The 12769-nt window shown below is 40.6% G+C and overlaps 1 protein-coding gene across 9 annotated transcripts; it reads right to left on the reverse strand.

Moving 5' to 3' along the window:
- Nucleotides 1–6438: 6438 nt before the first annotated feature.
- On the reverse strand, nt 6439–12545 carry LOC112218376 (angiotensin II receptor-associated protein). Of its 9 annotated transcripts, XM_024379123.2 has the most exons (6): nt 12349–12545; nt 11884–11918; nt 11404–11512; nt 10952–11162; nt 9552–9638; nt 8617–9199 (listed from the first exon to the last, which is right to left on the reverse strand). In XM_024379123.2, exons 1-6 carry the CDS (start codon nt 12373–12375, stop codon nt 9126–9128), a joined length of 543 nt encoding a protein of 180 aa, XP_024234891.1. In that variant the 5' UTR covers nt 12376–12545; the 3' UTR covers nt 8617–9125. The 9 variants fall into 9 exon arrangements, with proteins under 9 accessions (XP_024234925.1, XP_024234909.1, XP_024234900.1 ...); XM_024379157.2 differs by lacking the exons at nt 8617–9199; nt 9552–9638 and adding an exon at nt 6439–7978 and having other exon boundaries at nt 12349–12544; XM_024379141.2 differs by lacking the exons at nt 8617–9199; nt 9552–9638 and adding an exon at nt 6439–7978 and having other exon boundaries at nt 10946–11162; nt 12349–12544.
- Nucleotides 12546–12769: the final 224 nt, after the last annotated feature.

Consider the following 12769-nt stretch of genomic DNA (forward strand, 5'->3'; position numbering starts at 1 on the left):
CAGAGATGAATTGGCTGTCTACATGTGTAAGGAGTTGACTTCGCCTATTAGGAGGTAATAAATATAAGTGCTTGTGTAATCATACCTTGTCTTTGCAGCTGTAAGCTGTATGGGTGAATAAACTTAGTTTGAGCTTTTTCTAGTCTTCTGTTTGAGTTTTTACTCTTTATCAAATAAAATTGTATTAATCACATGCACAGAATACAACTGGTGTAGCAAGCCTTCACAGTGAAATTGTTGCTTACGAACATTTCTCAACAATGTAGAGTTTTATTAAATAAAAATATATATATAATTAGTAACTAAGACAAGAGGAATAAAATAAAATACGCAAGAATGGAGCTATATAGAGGGAGTACCAGTACCAGATCAATGTGCAGAGGTGAAAGGTACTTGAGGAAGATACGGTGCAGTTGGAAAGTATTCAGACCGCTTCTCTTTTTCCACAGTTTGTTACCTTACAGCCTTATTCTAAAATGGATTGAATTATTTGTTTCCCTCATCAATCTACTGTGGCAAAGAAGGGGGTCGAGTGATAAATGGCAGATATGTGAGAGCAGAACTAATAAACGGACTCTGCCCGATCACTAGCTCGTTTCCAGAAATCTTGCTTGTTTGTAGGTGACCAAATACTTATTTTCCACCATAATTTGCAAATAAATTCATTAAAAATCCTACAATGTGATATTCTGGATTTTTTCTCTCATTTTGTCTGTCATAGTTGAAGTGTACCTATGATGAAAATTACAGGCCTCTCCCATCTTGTTAATTAAGTGGGAGAACTTGCACAATTGGTGGCTGACTAAATACTTTTTTGCCCCACTTGTAACTCTCATTCTGGGGTGATTTTGGTGACAGTTTCCCACTTCATTTGTGACAAACGCTCCTAACCTTGAAGAGGTTTTCCACACTACACACAATACCCCATAATGACAAAGCAAAAAATGTTTTTTAGACATTTTTGCAAATGTACTACAAATATAAAACAGAAATACCTTATTTACGTAAGTATCCAGACCCTTTGCTATGAAACTCAAATTGAGCTCAGGTGCATCCTGTTTCCATTGATCATTCTTGAGATGTTTCTACAACTTGATTGGAGTATACCTGTGGTAAATTCAATTGATTGGACATGATTTGGAAAGGCACATACCTGTCTATAAAAGGTTGCACAGTTGACAGTGCATGTCAGAGCAAAAACCAAGCCATGAGGTCGAAGGAATTGTCCATTGAGCTCTGAGACAGGACTGTGTCGAGGCACAGATTGGGGGAAGGGTACCAAAACATTTATGCAGCATTGAAGGTCCCAAAAAACACAATGCCTTACATCATTCTTAAATGGAAGGAGTTTGGAACCACCAAGACTCTTCCTAGAGTTGGCAAACTGAGCATTCAGGGGAGAAGGGCCTTGGTCAGGGAGGTGACCAACAACCCAATGGTCACTCTGACAGAGCTCCAGAGTTTCTCTGTGGAGATGAGAACCTTCCATATGGACAACGACCCTAAGCACACAGCCAAGACGATGCAGGAGTGGCTTCGGGACAAGTCTCTGAATGTCCTTGAATGGCCCAGCCAGAGCCTGGACTTGAACCTGATCGAACATCTCTGGAGAGACCTGAAAATAGCTGTGCAACGACACTCCCCATCCAATCTGACAGGGCTTGAGAGGCTCTGCAGAGAAGAATGGTAGCAGAGTGAACGGTCTATGGCCTTGGTGGCTGGAGTCTTTGGCAATTTTTCGGGCCTTCGTCTGATACCACCTGGTATAGTCCTTGATGGCAGGGAGTTCGGCACCAGTAATATGCTGGGCTGTCCGCATCACCCGTTGTAGCGCTTTGTGGTCAAGGCCAGTTCAATTGCCATACCAATCAGTGATGCAACCAGTCAAGATGCTCTCAATGGTGCAGCTGTAGAACCTTTTGAGGATCTGAAGGTCCATGCCAAGTCTTTTCAGCCTCCTGAGGGGAAAAGGTGCTGCCGTACCCTCTTCACGACTGTGCAGGTGTGTGTGGACCATGTTAAGTCCTGATTTGTACGCCAACGTACTTAAAGCGCTCGACCTGCTCCACAACAGCCCTGTCGATGTGGATGGGGGCGTGCTCTCACCTCTTTCTCCTATAGTCCACAATCAGATCTTTGGTCTTACTAACGTTGAAAGAGAAGTTTCTGTCATGGCACCACATTGCTAAGTCTCTGTCCTCCTCCCTGTAGACTGACTCATCAGTGTCGGTGATCAAGCCACTGTTGTGTCATCAGCAAACCTAATGATGGTGTTGGAGTCGTGCCTGGCCGTGCAGTCATGAGTGAACAGGGAGTACAGGAGGGGACTGAGCACGTACCCTGAGGGGCCCCCTTGTATGTGTATGTGCCAAATAAAATGTGATTTGTTGAGGGTCAGCGAGGTGGAGGTGGTGTTGCCTACCCTCACCACCTGGGGCCGACCTGTCAGGAAGTCCAGGATTTGTATTTGTATTTATTATGGATCCCCATTAGCTGCTACAAAGGCAGCAGGTACTCTTCCTGGGGCCCAGCATAATGAAGGTAAAATCCATGTGTACATGTGTGTATAGTGAGTGTGTTATCATATGTGTGTATGCGTGTGTCTGTGCCTGTGTGTTTGTCTCTAAACAGTCCCCGCTGTTCCATAAAGTGTATTTTTTATCTGATTTTAATGCCTGCATGAGTTACTTGATATGGAATAGAGTTCCATGTAGTCATGGCTCTATGTAGTACTGTGCACCTCCCATAGTCTGTTCTGGACTTGGGGACTGTGAAGAGACCTCTGGTGGCATGTCTTGTTGGGTATGCGTGTCTGAGCAGTGTGGTAGTAATTTAAACAGAGAGCTCTTGTATTCAACATGTCAAGACTTCTCACAAATACAAGTATTGATGAAGTCAATCTCTCTTCTACTTTTAGCTAGGAGAGATTGACATGCATATTGTCCATGTACATTTAAGGGCCAGCAGTGCTGATCCATTCTGGGCCAATTGTTATTTTCCAAAGTCCCTCTTTGTGGCACCTGACCACACGACTGGACAGTATTCCAGGTGGGACAAAACTGGGGCCTGTAGGACTTGCCTTGTTGATAGCGTTGTTAAGAAGGCAGAGCAGCGCTTTATTATGGACAGACCTCTCCCCATCTTAGCTACTGTTGCATCAATATGTTTTGACCATGACAATTTACAATCCAGGGTTACTCCAACTTGTTCAATTTCCACATTATTCATTACAGGATTTAGTTGAGGTTTAGGGTTTAGTGGAATTTGTCCCAAATACAATGCTTTTAGTTTTTTAAATATTTAGGACTAATTTATTTATTGCCACCCATTCTGAAACTGACTGCAGTTCTTTGTTAAGTGTTGCAGATATTTCACTTGCTGTGGTAGCTGACGTGTATAGTGTTGAGTCATCAGCATACATAGATACACAGGCTTTACTCAGACCCAATGGCAGGTCATTAGTAAAGATTGAAAAAAGTAAGTGGCCTAGACAGCTGCCCTAGACTCTATTTGGATTATGTTGGAGAGGCTCCCATTAACACCCTCCGGATCCAGTTGCAGAGGGAGGGGTTCAGTCCCAGCGTCCCTAGCTTGGTGGTGAGCTTGGAGGGGACTATGGTGTTGAACGCTGAGCTGTAGTCTATGAACAGCATTCCCACATTGTTATTTCCCCTCTAGTACAGTTGGAACAGGGAAATATGAAGTGCAATTGAAATTGCATCATCTGTGGTTCTGTTGCAGTGGTATGCAAATTGGAGTGGGTCTTGGGTGAGGGTTTCAGCATGAAACATCCTTTATATTTTTTTTAACACAACTTTATTTATTTTACTATGTCAATAGTTTGAAGAGTTGCAGAGTTAATTGAAAGTAATGTCATTGTTGATTAGATGCTTTTTTTCATTAATTAGGCAAATTTATCTTGAACCATAAGGTCTATCTACTAGAAAGTCATGGAAAATATGGAGACAGATGTCAAAAATGAATACTACATATGAATAATTCTGAAAAATAAGTTATTCAAGTATAAACTACTAAAGTTACAATAGAGTGCCATAGATTTTCTGTTAATTACCAAAATGACTGAAGATTCCGGTAACTTTGGTAAACTAACAGTAGCAGAAGAATTCCATACCAGAGTGAAATCTCACCAAAAGCCAATTAATAAATACTTCCTCGATTCCTCGATTTTTCGAGTTTAAATCAACTTTGGCAATGTATTAAATATAATACCTACAGAATAAATACAGTTGAGTGTAAAAGGGGCAGGGCTGTAAACCAAGGTAGATCAGTGTCCTGTCCAGTCTACTCTGATAAATCAAAGCAGTGGTGGGGCTGTGGAGTGGCTCCTGGCAGGGGAGAGCAGTGCCAAGGTTATCAGAGACATGTCTGAGAGGAGAGACAGATTGAAAGAGAGTGAAGAAGAAAAAGGAAGGGACATGGTGGAAACATCATTATGATGCATGAGGGAGATGTATGATATGGTAAAGCCTGTTTAGGGGTCACCTTAATAAAAGGTACTGTAAAGGAATTTTAATGTTTGTGCTTTTCTGATAACTAATTTCTACATTCTATTCATGTGCTGTTCTAATAGGCAATTTATATGTTCATGCAAGTGACTAATTTAACGAATCCTCACTTATCAGTATCTGCAATTTGGCACGAAAGAAATATATCTCAGTTTCAAGGTCTCAGTTTAGAGAGAAGAAGCCTCGTGAGGTGTTGGTCTGTCACATGTTATGAACCAGTATTGGTCTGTCACATGTTATGAACCAGTATTGGTCGGTCACATGTTATGAACCAGTATTGGTCTGTCACATGTTATGAACCAGTATTGGTCTGTCACATGTTATGAACCAGTATTGGTCTGTCACATGTTATGAACCAGTATTGGTCTGTCACATGTTATGAACCAGTATTGGTTGGTCACATGTTATGAACCAGTATTGGTCGGTCACATTCATGAAAAAATGATGAATTAATTATGCTAAATCATGCAAATATAAGTTGCCTAGTAAAATAAAAAAAATAGGAGAGCCTGTCTGTCCAACAGGCATTATAATAGAACCCACTTGAGCTCTTCTTAATAAACATATCATTGACTATTTATAGTGCTATATGATTTTCATAGTGTCGTTGAAATTCTTACACAGGGACACTTGAAGTCAATCCAGGCCGCTGGAGAGGTTCCAACCAACTCAATGCACATGTCAATCAGGAGCTCTGCTTGGGCAGTCCCAGCAGATGTCAATGATATGTTTAAGATGAGCTCAAGTGGGTTCCTATTTTTTTATTAGGCAAGTCAGTTAAGAACAAATTCTTATTTTCAATGACGGCCTAGGAACAGTGGGTTAACTGCCTGTTCAGGGGCAGAATGACAGATTTGTACCTTGTCAGCTAGGGGATTTGAACTTGCAACCTTCCGGTTACTAGTCCAACGCTCTAACAACTATGCTACCCTGCCGCCCCATAAAGAATCAATGGAGAGTCAATGGAAACAACTTATTGACAATTTATAGTGCTATATGATTTTCAAACTAGTGTCCAACAATAGCCATGTTGTCTTGTACTGTGCACCTTGTAGAAACAGTGCTCTGTATTGTCTTATATAAAGACAAATGTAAAAGATCTGTTGTTTACACCGAACGAAAATATAAAAACATGTAAACTGTTGGTGCCATATTTCATGAGCTGAAATAAAAGATCCCAGGAATGTTCCTTAAGCACAAAAAGCGTATTGTTCAAAAAATGTGCACAAAATTGTTTACATCCCTGTTAGTGAGCATTTCTCCTTAGCCAAGATAATCCATCCACCTGACAGGTGTGGAATATCAAGAACCTGATTAAACAGCATGATCATTATACAGGTGGACATTGTGCTGGTGACAATAAAAGGCCACTCTAAAATGTGCAGTTTTGTCACACTTTTGTCACATTACACAATGCCACAGAAGGGAGTGTGCAATTGGCAAGCTGACTGAAGGAATGCCCATCAGAGCTGTTGCCAGATAATTGAATGTTAACAGCCTGATCAACTTCACACAAAGATGTGTCGTGCTGCATGAGGCAAATGGTCACACCAGATAGTAAATGGTTTTCTGATCCACGTCCTAACCTTTTTGTTTAAGGTCTATGTCACCAACAGATGCATATCTGTATTCCCAGTCATGTGAAATCCATAGATTAGGGCTTAATTTATTTCAATTGACTGAATCCCTTATATGAACTGTAACTCAGTAAAATCTTTGAAATTGTTGCTTTAATATTTTTGTTAAGTGTAGAAAACGGATTAATTGTCTAGTGTTTCAATAGACAAGTGCAAGGGTATAGCATTTGGTTTTAAGTGCAAGTACTGCAGCATTTAGTTTTTAAAAAGTTATTATGCATATTTTTCTCAACCCTGGATTATACTTCAATAAAACACTCCATGAAAAATGCAAATTATGTCAGAGCTGTAGGTTTTTTAATTAACTGTGGATAGAATTTCAAGGTTGTGAATGTTTGGTATTCACCCATGTTACTCAAATCAATATGGCTTGTAACTCATTCAGATCAATAGAGAGTTTCTGTATTTTATCAAGAGAACAACTCAACACTGCTGGGACAAACACATTAGTTGTTAAAGAAAATTACCTCAGTCAATGTAAAGCTAAGAGTGCACTAAAGCATTTCAAATGCTTTAGTGCATTTACACATGAAAGGCAAAAGACAAAAATCTAACAAAATTGATCAGGTACATAAAAAAATTATGCATTTGGAATGATTGAGGACACAAGCGCTAATATTTTACAAAGAATGTGCCCTGTTAAAACACTGACAAAACTATGCAAATCACAACCAGGAAGTTGTTCTTCCTGGTTCATATTTACTGGGCTGTAACAGATATCTGCTTCTCTCTCAGCTCAGAGGTAAATCCTACCCGTAAGGTATAGAAGGCAGAAAGTCTCTCTCATTCTTAATTCTGATTTTAAAAGTATACTCACAGTGAACTAGTTTCAATAAAGAATGTCAAAGAACCGTTGCAGACCAAATGACTTGCACGCTTTCTGCATCTTGACCTTTTCAAAACCCTCCTGATCCTGAAACAGGATCTAACATGAGGGTTATATTTGACTTTACAACAAAGAGATACAAGTCCTCCCTGAAAGCTGTAATGCTCTGTCACATAGATGGTGAGGTAAAACTGGAAATGTCTGATGGCATTGTGTTAAAATTAATAGTCAAATGGAAGGGTTTACAAACAGCACCACCATTATCCTCTCTATTTGACATCTTCAATAAGTTTTGATTTGAGTAGATGGTGGTGCTGAGAATAGCTTATGATACACTAACATAATGCTTGCTAAAATAACACAAAACCAGAGCACTGGTTATTCCAAACACTGGCAATAATACTGTTGTAAACGCTCATGTCCATCTTTAAGGGTTAGGACAACACAGACCTTTCATCAGGCATCTTTTAAATAAAGTCAAAGTAAGAAATATAGTAGCATCTAGGACAGGGTAGATATTGGTAAGAAGGCAGGCAAACTCCGCTGTATAATTCTGTATTATCCCACTGTTACTACACCATAAAATTCAAAAACTTCACTTCTCCTTTTAGTGTTGGGCTTGGGTCCAAGGTATTTCCAGTGTATGTGACATTACCCTGAGCATCAAGCATACAGTAAGCAGATGATATTATTTTACCATGACAGTGAGTATTTAGAACGAGGCATTACTGGCAAGGGATTGAATAAAGCTCAGGACAAAGGTCTTTTGCAGTTTGCAAATACCCATATGAAAGGAAAAAAACATTATGGATGTCTTCTTGACACCATGTAATTCCAAGAGAATAAAGTGAGTGCTGCATCTCAGTAGGAGTGTGGTGGTCCAGGCTTGGTGCCCTCGGCCTGGTTGAAGGGGTTGGCTGAGCTGGTGGACTGGTCCTGCTGGTCAATGGACTGGTAAGCATCTCTGTTTCGTGTTACACTGGGGAAGCCTGCTGTGTAGAGACAAGAGATCTTTCAAAATATAGCTGATACACAGAACATTAAAACTGTCAAATGTTATCATTTTTCAACATAAAACCCAATGTCAACCTCCATGTTAAGGTTCATACAGAAAATGGCAAATTACATTTGATGAATTACATTCAATGACACCAAGCTGCAGGACTCACACAATCATAGTGGTGTTAGACTACCAGTCAGGTGACCCACAGTCAAATGATAGAGAATGAAAAGGGAGGAACAGAACACCACCCAGGAGATAAAAGGAATGGGTATCTACAAAGCCAAACTCCTTGGGAATTGTTTACACTGAAAACCCTGTATATGAGAGTCCCTTCAAAACAGCACATTGCAAACAAACTTGATTTATAACACACTTTTGAAGAGGAAATGTGTGGGGCTAATCTTACAGGCTGCAGTATTCACTCATGATGAACCACTAGTGCATACTGAACAGTCACCCAGTCCTGTATGGTCACGCAGACAGAATACCAATGGCTGCCTAAAACCAAACCTGGGAACATAGAATTGAGTGCCCGACATGTGATCAATCTTGTAAGAGCCAACCTTAGCGTTCAACCACAATATGGATAATGAAAATCAGATAACGAAAACACTGACGCAAAAATAGATTGAGCATTTTCACTTAAATAGCGTTTATTAAAAATATTACTTTAAAATGTCTGCATAAATTTTCAAAAGTCTAACACTGATATTTAAGTGCACAAAGTTGTTAATCATCCATTTATGACCTTAATATTCAACCTTATTCTGATGAATACAGATGCAGTACAAAATATTCTTTACTTCATAAAGTCATAAAAACATTAAATCAAACAAAAGCACAAACGTCAAGCAAGAATATGTAAAGATCATTTTCATGGAGTGAAACAGATGTGACCTTCAGAATTGTAGAAAGGAGTGACAAGCAGATATGACGTGTGATTAGCAGAGGATGATGATGGGACACAAACACAGATACTGGAGTCATGTGGCAAGAGGGAAGACTGGACAGTCAGAAAACAAGACAAGAAGTAGAGCCATGGCTGTAGTTCTTCAGCCCAGCAGTTTCCCTTACTTCCTGTGTGAGGGGAGGATTGATGGAAATAAAGGAATGATGAAAAAAGAAGAAGAGGATCAGTAGCGGCGGCTGATAAAGGCACTGTCGGCACTATCCGTGGTGCAGCGACTGTCCACTGAGGTGTCTAAGTCTGAGGGGTCAGAGGCAAGCAGCGGGGGGGGTGGGGGGGGTGGAGGAGACAAAACGCAAACAGGGTCAGAACAGAGATACAACAGACAAGACAGAGGATTGTTTCCACTCACAGACAGAAAGCTAAAGACAACATTCAATCACTAGTAGTGTGACAGAGTGAGGTTTAGTGAAATGCTAACTATTGGATGTTTGGTATGGGATGACAAAAGCAGACTAAGAGGGTTTTGTGCCCAGACTTAAATTTATAACGTAAATGCAGAAAGTAAACAGCATAGTTGGTCAATTTCCACAACAGAGCATTGAAGTGCAAGGTTCAACTTCTCTGTTTTGGTGTCCAGGTTACCATGCACCTTCAGATACTGTGTGTGGGCGAAGTCTTGCATCTAGTCTCAATATCTGCAGTGCTGCTGATGGCAATGTAATTTTGCTGAGTTTACCTGTAATATTATTGATGAAAGTGGAATAAATAAATGGTTTACTTACTCTTATCATGTGTAAAAATGTAGAAGGGTGATGTACGGCAGACATTTTGCACTTGAATGCTTATAGAAACGCTGGTACAAGAAATAGTACAACATAACTACAACATAATTTCTTGTAAGTAATGTCAAGGGGCAAAGTAATGTGAGAAGTGTTTTTATGACTGCCAATCAAAATACTAACTTCTGGTACTGTACTTATCAGCGTTAAATGGTTTTAAATCGACACACACCTTGATTGCCTTCTCCTTGGTGTATAGCACTGCAGGACGCCACCTTGATCCCAGAGCTCCCCCCCACCCCCATGTCAAGCAATCAGAGAGCATTTAAAAGAGACCTTGAAAACTTACAACATTAACTTTATTAATCACCTAGTTTCAAATCAAAGCCACATGTCCCTGCTGTGCATCATTCAACTTTACCACAGACAAGTCAACTTCATTAATGCTCTATTCTTATTTGAATATCCATGAGAGTCAAATTGGGTTGATCAACTTATACAACTTTTGACAAAACATATCTTTGTCTATTCAGGGTAACAAGGCCTGACAGAACCATCAAATTATCTAGTATGAACACACCATTCAAATGGATTTCAGGCATGTCCTACTGCTCTACAGGGTAGCATAACATGCCCTTCCTGTTCCAGTAGGTTTTGAGAACAGTCACCAAACCTCTGCAAAAACACCCAGGACTTGTGTTGTGCTAACATCTCAGTTTGACTTCGGTCAAGTTGAGAAGGGAATGGGTTTCTGCCACTGCCATTATATATTCCACTGTGTAATTGTCCTTTACTGTATACTGTATTCTTCCAATTAGCTGGGAAAGACAGAGGAACTCCAATCAGATTATTTTGCTAATTGATGATATGTGACCTGGCTAGGATAGTCCACTAGTTAGTGGGTGTCTCAGGCGCATTTGTCTTGTGACCGTCTCTGTAACTCAATTAGCTTGACTCTGGTTTGATCTGCCTGCAGTACAGTTTTACACAAAGGCTCTGAGCGGCCAGCCTGTGCACTACAATCCTCTCATGTCCAACGACATGAAACAGCCCAGGCAAGATTATAGCCTGGAGAATGTTATTTCCTCTCAAAATCTCCTTAGCACTAGGATGATCACATCACACCATGCTTCGGACTTTGTCCATACCAGTCCAGGGATAGTCCTGAGACTATATTTCTACAAACCCCCAAAACCTTATTTTTACCATTAGAAGTGACAGTGAGTAACTAGCCCTACTGTAAACTAATGGTGACTCTACTCACACTCACCAAAGTTGACATTGTAATCTCCTCCACGTTCTCTGTACATTTGGTAGACGAAGAAGCAAGAGACAGGTTTGAGTAGCAGGCCCAGGATGGCCATGCCGGCACTGAAGCGGAATGTGTCCCTGTTCCTCTCTGCTAGACCCTCGGCCAGCGGATAGTAGATCCCAAAATGGATGATGTCCGTCAGTATCGTCACTGCAATCCCAATAAGAAACTGGAAGGGAAATGCAGATGGAGAAACTAGACAAATGCATATAAGAGCCTGATGAGGTAGGATGATTCTTATTGATAGCTAGCCAGCTAAACTCAACTCCGTGATTTAATATGGTGTTGAGCAGCGACTAATCTGGGCGGACTGGAGTGCCGATGTCATTTTCTATAATGTTGTGTAATTGAGGGTTATTCTTTGGCATTTTCTGTCTGAGATGGTACAGGAGTTTGAGGAAGTGATTCACCATAAGTACAGCATCGATGGAGTCCCTCTGAGCGATGGCCCACACACCCACAGCCAGGACACTGAAGTTCCCCCAGGCATAGGAGGGGGGTAGCCAGGCCATGCAGCCCCTAGGAACCACACACAGTAAAAGAAATACAGTAAAAAATACCAACAGACACTTCCAAATGTTCAGCATACACTCTAAAAGAGTAGGCCTCAAATCTGCAAATTGACAATTGTATTTGACAAACTCTGGAGGCAAAGCATGTAGCTGAGAAGTGGTCCATTATCAGCTTGTGGTTAAAAGTTAGCCTCTTCTGTGACTGACTGTAACTATGAAGTCTTCAGGTAGAGCATTATGTTTGTGCAGCCATCCATAGAGAAAACGCAACACAAGTGAACCATGTAGACCACTTTCCTCAGTTGGAGTCGGCAACAAGCGAAATTCCACAGGTGTATGAAAAACCCTTGAGAGGAGCCAACCCACCCACTTACTCACCAGATGGTCAGTAGCCAGTGCATTAGTACTATGGCCTGTGGGGACAAAGAAAGTCAACATCATACACGTGACTTTCACATTTTTAGTGCCCAATGAGGCAATTTGCGTCAACTCCACTTGAATTGATAACGGATGTCTGACATTTCATTAAACGATCAATGATTTACAATAAATTAAGAACGTGAATTGATTGAAGAAGTTTAACCACGAACTTAGCATCTCGTGATAAGCCCTGACTGAGTCATTTCACGCACGATAGAAGGGACAAGATTGTTACACAATTGTTGCTATTTTTTTTGTCTACAATGACATAGCGCTTATGTTCCTGTAACTGGGCTGATGTGACACGTTAATAATCAAATGTAAATACTGTCGAAGCGCGTATCAAGTAAGAGCAGTGTAAATAAAGTCAGCATTGTATGTATGACTTACAACTATTGCAAACATGTTAACAACAGACTTTACCTTGAGGTTTACAGCAGGAATTTCCATATTTTCAGGCCAATGCAATGCAGATGTTATCGTCCCCTTCAACTTTTGAGGTTTCTGAAGATTTAATACATAACTGTTCAACTTCTCTCATAAAATGTCTCAACCACTCCCACTAACCAGGCAGCAAACACAAACCATGTGACAACAGCCTGACTCCTTCCGCCTAACCCTTTGCACACCCCATTATTTCATACTGCAAAAAACAACACGTGAGCATCAGCTGCTTGGTCTTGGTCACCATTCTGTAAATCAATTATCATAAACATTAGACCATGTAGCCAGTCTATTTATTGGAATATGGGCAAATATGTTCATGTCAAATATACCAACTGTATTACAAGCATTCGGGCTGAACTGGTTACAGTGGCCACTTTTCATAGGCTACATGTCACAA

The sequence above is a fragment of the Oncorhynchus tshawytscha genome, linkage group LG02 (genome assembly GCF_018296145.1).
Source record: "Oncorhynchus tshawytscha isolate Ot180627B linkage group LG02, Otsh_v2.0, whole genome shotgun sequence".
In the NCBI taxonomy this organism is placed as follows: Eukaryota; Metazoa; Chordata; class Actinopteri; order Salmoniformes; family Salmonidae; genus Oncorhynchus; species Oncorhynchus tshawytscha.